Source organism: Grus americana, chromosome 2, assembly GCF_028858705.1.
Source record: "Grus americana isolate bGruAme1 chromosome 2, bGruAme1.mat, whole genome shotgun sequence".
Taxonomy (NCBI): Eukaryota; Metazoa; Chordata; class Aves; order Gruiformes; family Gruidae; genus Grus; species Grus americana.
This window is the reverse complement of record NC_072853.1, coordinates 94062379-94078722: the sequence shown is the minus strand read 5'-3', so window position 1 is coordinate 94078722 and position 16344 is coordinate 94062379. Positions and strand designations below refer to the sequence as shown.

General features: G+C 38.5%; 1 protein-coding gene across 7 annotated transcripts in view; it reads right to left on the bottom strand.

Moving 5' to 3' along the window:
- FARS2 (phenylalanyl-tRNA synthetase 2, mitochondrial) overlaps positions 1-16344 on the bottom strand; it is a 251593-nt gene that overhangs the window by 186884 nt on the left and 48365 nt on the right. For 6 of the 7 annotated variants that reach the window (XM_054818758.1, XM_054818757.1, XM_054818764.1 and 3 more), the window contains one exon: positions 4327-4960. In XM_054818758.1, coding sequence (XP_054674733.1) covers positions 4327-4944 — 618 coding nt within the window. In that variant the 5' untranslated portion in view covers positions 4945-4960. Of the gene's footprint in view, positions 1-4326; positions 4961-10690; positions 12012-16344 lie in introns of those variants that run through there. The other variant, XM_054818762.1, reaches the window with a different exon arrangement.

The window sequence follows — 16344 nt, the reverse complement described above, 5'->3', positions numbered from 1 at the left end:
AACAGGCTGATCCCTAGAACACTATAAATTTATTTAAATTTCTTTACATGTGAGGATTAAAAAAAAGTAACTGAAGACAGGAAGCTTTCCTCTGATACAATGTCAGAACAGAAGCACAGTGTCCAAAGCTGCAGTAACATATGGAATTTTGGAGACGACAAACCTAATGACACTAGTCTTACAAGTGAAAACCTAGGATGGCATGCATTGATTTTTTTTAAAAAAAAGTAAAAAAGTGTAAACAAAGATGTAGGTGAATCAAGTGTTCACACCTACCCCAAAGCATAAAGAAAAGGATAAAAAGCAGCTTTTTTTGTTTTTAACATTTGAGAAGAAATATGGCCACAGTACACAAGTATGAAAAGATGAGGAAAAGAGTTCTATTACTTAGGACAAAAGTCTTTACATTTCAGGATATAAACACTATGTATTTACAGTATTGAAATTTTCTTTTGCAACTATATATACCACTTTGGAGGAGTGGTCCTTATTTTTAACTGGAATATTTACAGTTTTCCATTGTATCCTAATAAAAAAGTTGACATTTCCACCAAAAACATTTCAATGGAGAATTAAGATTCCACTACTACTACTTCACAGTCTCTCTATTTATAATTTTCAGATGTTAGCACAAACGAGCCTGATGAGAGCATCATTTCTTCATCTGAACAATCTGGTATTGGCCTCCATTGGAACAAGGTTACTAAATTAAAGGAAAAATTCCTATGTTTTCACATCTGTTCCCCTTAAAATTTATGTATCATTCAGTACACACTATAAAATACCTTATGAACTCTCCTTCCAATGTGTAAACATTATTTGTTGGCAGCTGAAAAATGTTCTATGATTGCCATAGGGTTTATATTGGCTCCCTCTGCTGACTAAAATGCACAAAGTGTAATTTAGTTGAGATTATTTTTTCTCTCTTCCATAAATAGTGGTAAAGAACTGTACCAAAGACCACAGCATAGCATAGAAAGAATTTCCTTTACAATCCACCCAGGAAAGTTTGCCAGTTCAAACCTGACTACAGCAGTATCAATACTGCCAATCCAAAGGATTAAAAAAAAAAAAAGCTATACACCATAGAAGTAAAACAATCTATATGCCCTTTAGAAGGAAAAGAGACATATGTTGGCATACTGGAGGAAGAGAATACAAAAGAAACACCACTTGGGGGTACTATTTAAGAAGAACAGTTCATTTTATATCCAGAATTTTGAAGTAGATTTGGGAAGCTATTTTGGCACTGGTTTTAACTATTTCTATTAGCTAGTTTCTAACTCTTCCATATATTACATTCAGGTAATAATTACCTACAATATTTTTAAATATACTGAAAACATGTCTAAATAGATTTTCAGATGTTCTTTGATAGCACTCCAAGGACATTTTAAAAAGGTTATGGGAAATTTCAGCATGAATTATTCTAACTTTTAGCAATGAGTTAGTTTGAAAGATGAGAATTTCTTTAGTATTTTAATATCTGTACTCATACAAAGCTGCTGAAAAGCATCAGTTACCTGCACATCTTTGAATCATAGATTACTTCTCTTACAAAAATAATTAACCAACCTTCATGAAAAATAGTATAGCCAAAGCAGCAAATAGCTCACAAGTATCTCAGAGTAAAACACTGTAAAATTGCCAACCTATGATTTGTTTTTCCAGCTCTTACTTCCAATGTATTGATTTTAACTTTGATATGAAGAATTGTACTAAAGGTTTCAGTCACAGGGCAGAAGTTTTAACCTAGCCTTGACTACAGAATTTGGTATTTGTAAAGGAGAGACACTTTTCTATGTCTTCTACGTCTTACTTAACCTGCCTAAAATTTCAGCTGAGGATGAACCGACCTTTTTTCCCCTCCTCCCAAACTGAAATGAGATGTCAAATTCCTCTAAATTCAAGTTCCTATAAAATCACTCTAGGTTTTGGGTTTCGTCCTCACCCCCTCAGTTCTGTGGTCACTCTCACTGAAGACCACAATGTACAAATCAAAACAACAAAGTAGAGCAGTAGACTACAGCATATAAAATTATTGTATTGGCCATAAGATGAAATGCACCCAGTGCTTGTAGCTAAGAGTTTTTCCGTTAGTTCCAAAGATTGTTATCCTCAGTACCATGCAAATCTCCTTGCACCAGAGGCTGCAGTCTGGTTATGAATGAAAAGTCTGAGATGAAGGTAACAGGCCCTGACATTCACACATTTCTGCTCAGTGGATTACAACTTAAACACGGGTATAAATAAATGAATATAAAAATAATATTTCTTTCATGTAGCATTACCTCCATTTAGTCTTTGTTCCGCTCAGACAGTTCCTTCTGCAATTATTTAAATTTGGGTTATTTTGAACAGGCAACCAGAATATGAAACACAAACAGTCCCCAGTGAAATTTCAGAATTACACATTCAATTTTTTCCACAAGGCTCTTGTGATGATGACTGTAAGAAGTTTTACATATTGCAAGACTATCAGTATTTAATCTGCAACTGAAGCAAAAAAAGGATGCTTAGATCATGCTCAGGTTTAGCATTTATGCATGTTGCCCAATAAAGCAGACTTTACACATACACCATACCACTATTCTTTCTCCATCAGTATAGAAAGTCAACTGGACTTTCATTCTTTAGAGAGACAGACACATCTTCCAGCACATAGCTAACTTCAAAATCATCAGCTATTAACATTCTCCAATAATATCTCAATCATTTTCTTGGGGAAAAAAAGAGAAAAAGAAACAAGCAATCTACAATGCAAGTGAATCAGATTGTTGTACGACATGTTATTTGTAGATAGATGATGTCAGTGAAGATTTCTGTAACTTCTCATTTATTAAAACACTTATTACTATTACTAAATTTGTAAAGAAGAAAGAAATTGTTTGTCATTCAGATCAAAATTTCTTAAGGAGCATATTCATTAACAATAATTTCAATAATTAGATCACACCTATGTTCACAGAAGTCCCATCCTGCAAGACTGTTGATGTTAAAATTTTGTGGCAGATAAAATCTTTCCATCTGAATGCCTGAATTCCTGCTCAAGTGAAAAAAAATCATGAACATTATTTGAAAGGAAATGACATTTTCTTAATGTAGTATTGTACATTTTTCTCTTGCATATACCCTGATTGTATTCATAAACAGGCCTAGGGGAAAAGAACAGCAAACAAGATTGGATAAATCTGCATGATTTCCATCTCCTGGTTACCAAAGCAGCGGTTGCAAGCTGTGTTCGACACCACACAGCTCACAGGACATCTGCAGAGACAGGTATGTTTTCAAAGTGGAAGAAGCAGTGACAGCATGGGGTGGGAAACACCAGCGCAGGCAGCACGAACCCTTTCCACCAGTGAGAAAAGCAGTGCTCTATGATTACCCTAGTTTTCCCTCAGGCATCCAAACCCATCAGGCTTCCCTGCCAAGCTCCTGTCACCCATTGGCAACAACATTAAGAATGATCTACATCTCAGTATTATTAGAATAAGCTAGTTTTAGTTATAGAAATGTGAATTTGGCAGTATTGCTACAAGCGTACACAAATTATACAAGTCAATCACTATTTGGAAAACAAACTGGCTTGTATTTACCACTGATCAATGATACAGCAGAATACTTAATGACACCCAAGCATTTGCAGAACGTGCAAGCTGTGCCAACAAAATATATAAACTCAAGCGTCTTTGACATCTACCTAGAGCTCTTTAGCTGATGCCTCTGAACCCTGACGAGTTTACTGTGTATCACACACACCTAACCATCAGCTGCAACAGATGAATCCTTCCATGCAGCTTTAGGATGAGATGAAGAATGGAACAATTCATTAAAATGACATTTATTTACAGAAGGTTGGAGCTATTAAAAGCAAAAAAGATGACAGGATAAAAACTACACTCTGGATGTAGCTGCAACATCTCACATCCATGAGTCCTTCAGGTATCAATATGACAAAGTTTTTGGTAAAGTGACATCACCAGAAGATACTTGTGACACAAGTAGAATTGAATCGTGCAGATTGTTAGCTGAACAAGCTGTTTCCTCTCAGATAATTTATTTTGCTATCTTTCAAGGATATTGTCTTTACATTTTTTTTCCACATTTTTCTGGGGAAGTTTATAGTCGTTTTCAAATTCAACATTTTCCACCTATATCTTTCCCAAATTAAAAATATTACTACATAATCAATCACTTGATCTTTATCAATGTACAGCATAACACGTGTTGCTGTAACATGTTTACGTGCATGCACTTGCTTACAGCAAATACAAGATCATGCAACTTACCCAAAAATCTCTTTTACCCCAACTAGAGAATTCCTACCTCATGACAGGAGAAGAGCCGAACTCCTTCCATCTGATGGAAGACTGGGTAGTGGGTGTTATCAATTGTATCACGGCGATAGACATCTCCCACTGCCAGAAAGGCATCTAGGCCGGAGTGTATCAAGTCCCACTGATGAGCTGATGTATGTGCTCTTAGCATGTGATCACGATTCAAGTAATAGTTATCCTCTTTCCGTCTGCTGGCATGGTTTTGCGGGATAAGCAAACTATCAAAGTTCTGCTGTACTGTAACTACTGGAGAAAGACCGTCATAGACAGAAAAGAGCGGAGTCCCACGGCGTCCAATATATTGTTTGTAAAAGTGGTCCTTCACCTGCTCCTTGATTAGCCACAAAGGGTGATGCTTTTTGTTGTGTAAGTTCTTCCCCACCTTGGAAAGAATCTTCTCTGTGACATTGCTGTACTCATCTTGAGGATAAGCTCTACCAAGTAGTTCCACAGTATTTGAGCAGGGTGTGTTGGCAGCAAAATCTGAAGGTACAGACTTGGATGAAGAATGCCTTGAATGGGTAGGAATTCCTCTTACCTTTACTTTTGGTGATAAAGCTGCTTTAGAATACTTAGCTACTCTCATGAATTTCCAGAGCATTGCCATTGCAAACTCTTATGATCTAGTGAAAGAAAAAAAATCAGAACAAATTCAGTTAGGAACTGCAATCTTGCTGCAGAAATTGCTAGTATCTCAGGGATAAGTGAAATCCAAATGTCTGCTTGATTAATATGACAAAGTTCCCATTATAAACCACTGTTTTGACTTCAGAGGAGGGAAAATACCCTTGTGATCAAATTTCAGCTAGGATACCTTATTCAATTATCAGTCTTCTGCATCACTGCATCAGTATTAATGACTCTAGACCTGGCCTTAACCCCATTCCAGATATTGCTACTCTTTGTAGCTGAACAAACATCAGGCCTTCTTTGAAACAGTATTCTTCATCTGGTTAAAACAGGAGGCAATAACTGAATACTACTTATGAGAAACTCAAATTTAACAACACCCTTCAGCAGTCAGGAACTTGCTTATAATAAAACCCCAAGCATTAACTTATTGTTGTATCATCTGCCCCCATTAGCAGAAGCTACAGAAGGCATTCCACATTAACCAGATGTATGTGGCACACACTATGCAGTCATTGCTAATTCTTACTTAATGCCAAACAAAACCAGTTTAACCTCTCAAACCACTGAACCACTGTGAAAAAACAGATGGCCAGACCACAAGGCATATATTTATATATAAACAGCATATTAAGTTCACATATGAGTATTGCACAAGATTCACAATAAGGCACCACATAGTCAGAACCAACGTTAGCATTTTGGGGTGAGCACAAAAACCCTTTTCTGTGTGTTCCCAGCATGGCTATTTTCACAGCTTACACCGTTGTACCGGGCGAGGAGGCTCCCCAAATATCAGGAAGGTGAATGAAGTGATGAGATTCTGAAAGATGTCTGAACTGAACAACTCGTTTCCTATCAAAGGGCCATCTTTACACATTCACCCTGTTAACAAACAGGCCTTGTGCTTCATGTGTACACACCTGCATTACTCTGTAGTGTTCAAAGAGATAATTCCAAAACCAAAGAGTTTTGAGAATCACAAGCCCTTCAGTCACTCCAAATGTGTAAACCCATTCTGAGATGTAAAATCACTTGAAAATCTATAGCTGGGCGTCACAAATACTAGCATAGGTTCCAGTAAAATAATTAAGCATTACAATTTGCTCATTAGGGAATGTGAAAACAGAGGCATTAGAAGTTAAGTGACCAGGGAACTAGGGAAAGGCATCAGCTCCAAGGAACAAACTGGTTTGTATTTCTCTATGAACCAAGAAATCCAGAGCCACAGGTTTCCTGGGTGAAAGAATTTCCTGTGAAAGTCTTCTTAAAGAAATGGTGGAAGAAAGGACATAAACAATGAATAGACCACAGTCTTCAAGTGATAGCTTTCCATCTTTGCGCTAGGATTACAGTATCTGGCTAGCTTTCCATGGGAACATAAGAGAAAGCAGCGTAAAAAAAGAACAAATAAGCTAAGATTATTTTTCATACTCTTAAGCTCCAAAAATATATATGCAAATGAATAGACACATTCTAGAATAGAGTCCCAAAAAATAATCTGTAAAAGACAATGGGTATGTTCATATTTGGCTTCCTTTCTTCTGATCAGGCCTGGCTGTTCTCTATCAGTCTGTTTCCTGAAGTAATTGTATCTCAATAAATCAAAATAAAGGTAAGTTGGGTAGTCAGAAATTAAATTTGGCAGGGCAGCGTAAGATTACTAAATATTTGGTTTAATCCTTTTTCTGGTTGAATATCTCAAGAAAAAAGAGCAGCTACAACTTTTATCTAGTTTTGAAACTTTTAAGAAGGACTGCTTTTCTTTTCTTTTTTTTTTTTTAAAGAGCTTGCAAAACCATTTCACCAAATTATTCTTGGCCATTACTGATAAGTTTATTCCTTAAATGACTACACACACACACACACACACACCAGAAACCCCTCTGACAGACTAAACGAGGGATAGCCTTACAATTCAAAAAGAGGATCCATTTTCCCCAAACATACGTTCTCCTTCATGGGAAGTGAGTTCTCAAACAGCTGCTTGAAATACCCAGTTCTAGTCAGATAATGAATTCAGCTCCCCTTAAGTAAATATCACCATCTGCCCATACATTTATTTTTCTAAAAAATTCGATTCAAAACTTATACATAACTAATGTACGAAAAACTCTCGTGACTTTATCGTGAGTCTCGTGATGTTTGCTGCTTTCCTAAATACCATCCCTCTAAGGATCAGACAACCATATGAGAAGTTTAAGTTTCACATAAATAATTCTTCTCATGATTACAACTTTATGTAAAAAGAAATTAGAACATGAACAATAAGTGTTGGGGGGAAGGGGGACTTTGTTTAATACTCATGATTTTTAAGGGAGACTCTAATGTATACATCTCAGGGCTTACCTGATGATTTTTCAGTATTTGTAATGAGCAACACTGCTATCAGTTTCTGATAGTTCAGAAATGCTAATTTTTCTGAGCAAGTGATATATACTCTTCACAAACTTGTAAGGGAGAAAAGCCTACAGACGAACTGGTATTGAAGTTTTCATCGTAACGTTATGCTTCTGCCTTAAACAGTTAAATTGCATTACTATCTGCACTATTACTCTAAAGCAAAATCTACTGTGAGCAGTAAGAAAAAAAAGTTAGTTATCCAATGTCCAAGTACTGCAAACAAGAAGTAAAGGAGTCTTCGACATGGCATCACACAAGAGCACCAGAAACACTGAAGTCCTTCACCAACACTCCTCCGCTCCCATCTCCTACCACAGACTCATGTATCCTACTACTTCCAGGATCACGACAGAAAAATCATACTGGATTTTGTTCAACTCAACTAGTGATAATTTACATTTGGGAAGACAAGTCATAGAGCAGGAAGGAAAAAGCCATGTTTACACTCTTTCAACCTCACAAGAAACCTTCAAATCAAAGAAATGTTTAGCAGGGCAGAGCACAACACCAGAAAATAAAGAAGTCTCTTTACCTTTCTGCTACCAACAAGTAACTGCTGTTAAGGACACACTAATTACTTATGTTCACTTGCAGTGAGTAGACAGTTATTTCTAGTAGACATCTACCTAAAGATCTGAAAAAACCCACAGTTTAAATTTACCCTTTTCTTCCTTCATTTCCACCATACATATTATTTGGCAGTAAAACAAAACTGATTTCCGTGCACACTGACAAAACCTGAATGCTACGGCAAAGACTGCCAGCCAACCAGCTAACAACCACAGCAAGCCAAACAGCAGCTGTAGGTCCTGTAGCTGAAAACAAATTCATAAATGGGAAATAAACATTGAACAACCACCACTGGCATCTACGATCCAAAGACGGCAAAGCGCTCCACCAGTATTACCAGTCGGTCACGCATCTGGGCTTGACACCAGCTCTGACTCATGGCTGGGAGCACATGCAGGGTTTTAGAAGCAGGCTGCCCTGCCAGCAGCTCCCAGTGAGGCTTCCCAAAGCACTGCAGGTGGACATGCAAGCACCAGACCCACCATCTCCTACTACACCGGTCCTTACCTTGACACTGCCACATTCCCAGGTCCCTCAGCAGCTCCTCTGAAGCTCCACAGGCCTGTCCCTGTACCTCAATCTCCATAGTGAGATGTCTGATACAACTGCAGGAACTGGGATCTCCGATAGGGATGATATCGTACATTATGGTTTGGCAACACATCTGGAACCATGCCTGCACATGCATATGAACCTCTGAGCAGCTCCAAGGTAGACCGGAGGGAGGGCAGGAGGTGGCACTTATGCCACCCAGGGATGAAGGCATTGGAACAACCCTGTGCCGTGCGTAGACCAATGTGAGTCCTCTACCACACACCCCCTGCCATATCTACAGCAGTCTCAGTTGATGGGCAAGGGTCCTTCATTCCACCCCCAGAAAACCAACCATGCCCATGCAGCAGCACAGTAGACATTACACATGCAGAAGTACCCCACAGTCAGGAGCTTAACAGCAAGGAAACAGCAGGCAGAATACTAAAAAATATTGTGATTTTGGAGCACATTCAGAAGACAGTTTGATGTGATAAGGGATCATATTGCTGTACTGCTAAGGCATGTCCTTTCATGCCTAAATCCAGGTTTCCATATCACAGTGCAGAAAGGATTAAGACAGCATTATCACAGCTGCAGTGGTATTTGTCACAAGTCCTCTGTACTCCACTGAGGTTTAGGAAAGAATTGTAGACTCAGTGAAATTCCTCCTTACACCTGCCTTGAAAAAGCAGGAGAAAAGAGGGGCAGTTTAGCAGCTCACAACGAAGAGAAAAAGGCCTGTGCACTAGCATTGTTTTAGTCACCCACCTCTCCTAGAAAAGTGGAGGAGAGGGAGAACTCTTGTTCGAGCACAGTAGAGCCCACCAGTGAACCAAAGGGGCCTGCTGCTTTCAGGTGCTAGGTGCTCATATCCACGATCCAAGGGCATCCTCACTCTCACTGACCGCTCTTCTGTACGCCCTGCGCTTTCTACCGTTTATGGCTGCAGAAACACAGATGGGCTACTGCATGCATAAACCGAAGTACATAACGGGTTTGAAACCAAAATTCTACAAAGATGAGAGTCTGTCTCCTATCCAAGAATAGCTAATTAATGCAAGACTGAAGTGCCATGGAAAATGTTAGAAAAGTTGGGCTGCCACCATTTTGTGATGTGACAGCTTTTATCTACCGTATGTGTGGGGAGGGGAGTTCAACCAACATAGCATATGTTAAAACAAAAATTATAAACATATGCTAGGCTGCTAAAATTGGACATTTACCAGTCTGCTTAGCAATTTAGCTAAGCATTGAATTTTAGTTTTGAAAACTATATAGGCATACAGCAGCAAATATCATTGTATTGCCATGACCCTATCTACATTGCATAGCATATAACAGATATTATTTAGCATGCAATACTAATAATGAACTCAGATTTTTTAAGCTCATTTTAAAACACAGATATACTGTTGCATACCAGAACAGACTTTCACGCTTATTGAGCATACTGAATTTATGTTATACACACAGACCTTGGAAATAGCCTTACAGACATCTTTGAATGGATCCATTTTAGAACCTGACCTTCCAAGGGCAGAACATTTTCAGATGTCCCTGATGATGGCTAAACACCCAATGGAACAAAATATTGCATGCACTACAAAACTCCAGGCAAGATAACATAGCCTTCAAGTATTTGGCTCTTAATTTTTTCATGTACTTGGAGTTCATCTAGTTAATAATCCATCAGCAAGTTCCAAGAAACATACAGAATAACTTTTTTTTTGTTATTTTTCTTAACTGAAGCAAAAATGTGTCATAAGCTGGCTTGCTGTCTGCTAATAGCGAAACATTAATTATGATGCCGCCTTCAGCAACATTTCAAGGCTCTCAATATTGAGAGAGAAAATTAAAAAAACCTTTCTGGGATAAGGCAGTGTTACATCTAAGACTTTCTTAAATATGAAATAAAAGGTATTAAGAACCATGAGCCTTTTTCACTCATCCAGAAGACGTCTATTGTCAGTATTGACAAATGCCAGTATTTCAGGTCCTGTCTTACATACAAGAGCACGTGAAGGCAAGCACAGAAAATGTGGTCCATACTTCTGAGGCACACCTTCAACCACCTTCACCATTCTTTAGGACTCCAGGATGGGCCAAGATAGTCATAGTGGGCAGCAAGTCTTTGGAGAGGGGAGCACACTTCTGCAAGGACCTCTGGGCAAGCATCAGTTTTAAAATGCTTTGAATCATCACTTGAGTACACTCACCATTCAGTTTCAGGTTGGATATTGCCAATGACGACAGATGTCGTGTTCACATCACACTGCAACAAGTTTCAGTTCCCCATGTGGTCCTCCAAAGGCTGCTACAGGTACTAGTTTCCCCCGATACACAGTGTCACTCCAAGATTGTTACGGTTCATCCATAAGTTTCCCCACTTACTAAAAGGATAGTACTTCAAGACATATGATTCAAGACAGGTAAAATGTGTTTCAGTAGTCAAAATACTTGCAAACTCTGTAGCTGTGCTGCCTTGCTGCTATAAGACTCTTTCAAAGATCGACATAATTGGGTTTCAAGACAACCTATAGTGAATGTGGTTTAAACAGTTCAGAAGTAGAGTATCCGCACACTGGAATTTGTGATCAGCAAGCTTATCAGGTACATGAAATTGCTGAATTATTCAGAGATTATATAATTTTAAGAGAAAAGTATACAGTACAGTTGACATTAGAAGTTAAAGACCAAAGACAAACAAATTCAGACTTCTGGTTCTAGAAAATAAGACGACACCAAACTCTGTAACATGCAAAATTCAGAAGTTTAAGGTGAGCAGTCCAACCATACCATTTTTAGATGGTTTAGATGAATAAAAACAAGTAAAGAAGAAACTATCAGTGCAAAACTAAAATATTATTTTTTTATATATATATATATACACACACACACACACACAAGTGGATTAAATTAAGGAAAATCACCCCTGCCTTAACAGGAGGAGGGAGTAATAATTTTTTTTGCAGTTATTAAATGCTAAGGACATGTGCAGACTTGGTAACAGTGCAAAGGACAGCAGAGGAAGTACAAATATTAATAATTTCCATGACAGTAATCGAAAACACACCAACATAAAACAACATCTCCACAATGTGAGGGGGTGATAAGCATGGTACATGCTGCACTGTAGAAATGGCAGAACCTCCTGAACTTCAGCACTGCTTCTCATGTAGAGAAAGTCACCTACAGGTGCATTGCCATGTGTCAGTGGTTTCTGTGGGACGAAGATGCACACTGCAATACACTGCAGAAAAGCATAAAGCTATATCTATATGCTTTATTTTTACAATTTAAGGCAGAAGGGCTCAACCGCAGCCACCAGAAGTGCTGGATCCCCCATGGGGAGGTCAACCGGGAAGTTGCAATCTCCCTTCTGGAGAAGGGCTGGACCTCCCTAGCAATGGCGACAGCAGAAGGAGCCCAGCTCTCTGGAAATGTCTGTGGTAGACAAAGAAGATGCCTTCCAAGTCAGAGGCTATCATTCACTGATCAAATTGTGACTGCCTGCCTCCTCCAGGGAAAAGGCAGAAAAAAACCCCAGGAAGGTCTTATATACCAGATCCAACACACACATGCTACGGGCTACACTTAACCTTCACCTGCAAAATATTCAACATGCCCAAATACCCAAGTTTCAGACACCTCATACGTCACAGTGAAAAATTAAACTTGAGAAACAAACCCAGCCCACCCAATACTAAGAAAACCAAATGATTTAGATGGGTCATGCCAGAGGAGGCAGCTAACATGAATCAATCAGTTCATCCACAAACTAGAAGTCTTCAGCTTTACCTGCTATCTCCTGGTAGTACTCTGATTCCCACCATCTCCTTCCATTCTTGAGGAGAACCAGGGAAATCCATAACTCACCATAGATCTCCAGATGCTCTCAGTAATACTCCACACATTATGCTGTAGTTTAAAATAATCATCTAAATATTAATATGAAATGATAAATATAATTAATATTTTAAAACAAAGAGTTATTTCATGGTTTTAATATGTAAGTAATCAACTTTTAAATCAAACTAGCCTTTCTTATCATGTTTCAATCCTTAGTGGTGGCGTGGGTATTACAAGTTTTGTGTCATAGCAATTTTCTGTCACGCCAAGCTCTAAAGAGATCAGTTTCACATATATGCTATTATCCTGAGCCAAAATATCAGAGATTCATGTCTCAGACCTAGCTGGGAGATGAACTTGATCTCAACTCAAACTCTAACTCAGCTGCAGTATCATGCCTTGGTCTGTCTCTATTATAGAAATAATGAAAGTCTGTGAACAGACAGAGCCTTTACCAGGACTATGTATATTTCAACAGCCAATCAAAAAAAGACAAATTTCTCAACGGATTTTACTTCAGAATCAATAAGTCTCACAGACTTCAGTACAGATAAAGAAGAGAAAACATAGATATTTCCAGCAGAGACTCCACTGCAATCCAACAGGTCCCAGTTAGAAAATGTATGATCATACGCGTATGAAGTCGTCTCTAGTTTGAACCGCACCATCTTCATTTATCTGTCACAGGCTCTGACAAAGTGTTTAAGGAAAAGATTAGAAGGCTCCTAAGGAAGGAACTGCATTTCCCTGCCTGGGGCATACCACTTCTCTGAGGTTGGTAGGAACGGGGCTGAAATATTAATGAGTAAGCCATTTGTCAAGAAAATTATGCAAGCAACCTTGGCAGCCACACAAAGAGGCGAGCAATGAGATACCGAGCTAGGGTAGTACAAATTACATGGTTAAAAGAGAAAAGGGGAAGGAGGGGGAAAAAAAAAAAAAGAAAAAATCACTGTAATGTGCTTGTCCATGCTTATAAGCTTTGGAAGAAAACAATAAATGAACGAATGGGAGTATTTCAAGATAAAAATTCATTAGACTCAGAATTAGTAATAACTAACTTGAAAAGGGACTATGAGCTCCTCCAAGATCTAGAATTCAAGTTTTTGAGTCTTGATTCCTCCAAGAAATTACTTCTAGGGATGTTCTTTGCAAATCAATTAGCTTACCATGTAGTATGTGAGCTAAAAGGTGCTGTCATGACAGAAGTCGCTTAATTATTGAAAACTCACATAAACAAATGCAAAAAAATATTTTCACAATGGACAGATACACAAAAATTAAAAAATAAACTCTTCTTGAGGTTTCCTCACAAATCATAATGAAGAAAGACAAAGGCAAAATTATAACTGTTGTGTCAAATCAGATGTTAAAATTTAAACTCCCTATGATGACCTAAAAACTAAATCAGCTCCTGGAGTTTCCAAGTATTATTTCTCCATAAGTGGTACTTGTTAAAAAAAATAATAAGAAAAGGTGCAGTCAGACTCCATGTTCCTAACCTTTTTTCCCCACATTTTACATTTATTCACAAATTTTGATATAATTTTAATATAAGCATGCTTTTAGGGGCAGGTATGCTATAATTTTATATAGTACTTTTCATATAATAAATCTGAAGGCTTAGTTTTTAAAGGGACATTGCTAATTTTTAGTGTAAGCAAATTTGAAAAGCATGCAAGGCATCATCATATATTAAAAAGTAATATAAAATTTTTATTAAAAAAGAAAGTGGTCCTATTGGCAAATAAAGCTAATTATTAACGCATGCCGATTTACCAAAACATAGCCATAGTCACCTTGCTAAATGTTAAGCATGTCCAACAATGTCATCCATGGGTTTGATTCACCATTGACACCAGCTGACACGCTGACACATACACAGAACAGTGTTATACAGCAGCATTTAGACTTTCATTAAGCAGTGCTCTGCTCTTACCCAGCATATCTCTACATAGGATCTCAGAGTGCCTTACAGCCACTAACCAATTAAGCTCTACAATACCCCCATGGGAAAAATATTGCATTATTTACAGTCATTAGTGCAGCAGCTCCCAATTCAAAAATGCTGTACTTCAACATCTTGGCTTTCGCTTATTTTTTTGTCTTTCCAAGTTGTTTTGATTATATTGCCCTTTTTTTTCCTCCATGATCAGAATTTTTTTGTTGTTTGCAATATCATTCTATCAACCACTTAACAAGTATAAGGGCTACTGTGAATAGAATCAAAGCATTTTGAAAGCAGCTTGCCAAAAATCGCCTATTAGGAATCATGCTGAACAGTTCAGAAATACTGAGCTATTACCATTGAAACAACCTTCTCCCTGAACGTGCAGATTTTTAAGGCTCAAACCTATATTCTTTGAGCAAGAAGTACAGACTCACTGCTCTGTTTGTATTGTGTCTCAAACTTCATAGCCCTTAACATTATTGTAATTATAATTACGTACTCAGTATGATCAGGAGAAAGCAGCTGGAGGAGGCAGAAGACATTTAGGGAAGATGGGAAGGTAAAAACAAATGAAGCATTACTGAGGCAAACAGGGATATGAAAGAAGAAAGTACCAAACTGGGTGAAGTGGTGTGGGACAGACCATTGCTGCTCTGTCTGCTCCAGGGGAAGGCTGGCCTGCAAACCAGCACAGCATTCACAAATCATCTTTTAACTAGGATTTCATCTCTGATCATTACATTTACCAGAACCAAAGACAGCAGTTACTTTGATGAGGAAATTATATGTGTTAGGGGCCTCTTTTGGGGAAGTTTCAGGTTAGACCTAACCTCACCACTGCTCTTGCCTCAGATGACGCAGAGTGAATCATGTCAGCTTGCCAGTCCAACCAGGAAAGAGTGTGTTACATGGTGGGTTCTCTCTCCTGTTCCAGCTGTGAGAACTGACAGAGTCATCTGAGATTCAACTAAATGCAATGCATACTGAGAGCCAAGGCAGGCAATAAAGATAAGAATCTTATAATTATATTTACCAGTGAAAACCTAGCCAAAAGCAACAGCCCACCATCAGCCTTCAGACTTGGTTCTGCTGGGGCCAAAGCTCCTGGATGCTGGTCTGGCACAGCACTCGGCGTTTGCTGAAGAGTTTTGCAGAACTGAGGCCTAAGAGCTCAGCAGAGCTCACACAAAGCCCATGACAACTTCAGAGTAAAGGAAAGAGAAAGCAAATCTAACCAGTGCCACAAAACAGCAAAGAGAGTGCCTCCTACACCATGTGTCACGATCATAGTAGTAGCCCCTGAATCCAGGCAGACTACACGCACAATATGAAGATACAACTTTCCTTTCTAGCTGTTCTCATGCCTGGTGCTGCCAGTGTAGCAATCAAAAAGAAGCGTGAGGTCAGTAGGGCCAGACACCGCATATTAGCGCTAGATAATTCTAAATTATAATCTTTACCATGACCAGAGGGCAGAATAGAAGTGAATCCACAGTGGGATTTAAAAGCATTATAGGATGATTTGAAACTGAATCCGAATTGAATGGAGGGGTGGGAGGTGCAGGGGTCTCAGTGTGCGAGAAGGTAGGAATCAACTATGTAGGATCTGAGGAGGTCAGAACAAGTTAATTTCAAGGCAAAAGGCACAGCCACAATCCCTCTCCCTTAAATACGTAAAACCAATGGACTATTACTATAGCAAACTGCTACTAAAGGTGAGGGCAATCAGGTCTCACTCAAAGGAAAACATAACCAGCATCTACACAACATCAAGCTGGGACAGCCACAGATTTATAACGCGTACTAACATTTTTTTCAGTATGAACCTTTCATATTAAATTCCTGGAGTTCCAGGGACCACTGCCCAGAGCCATTAAACAAAAATGATGGTTTAGACTTGATTTATTCTCTAGACCTGCTAGCTAATTTCCAAGTTATGATTTCCAAAGTGCAGGCCATCACGTAACCAATATAGTGATTAATTTTTACCTCCCCCCCACCCCGTAGTTATTATTACCTTATTTGGTCTTTTAAAAAAAAGAATTAATTTCATTTTCATGCTGCTACTCT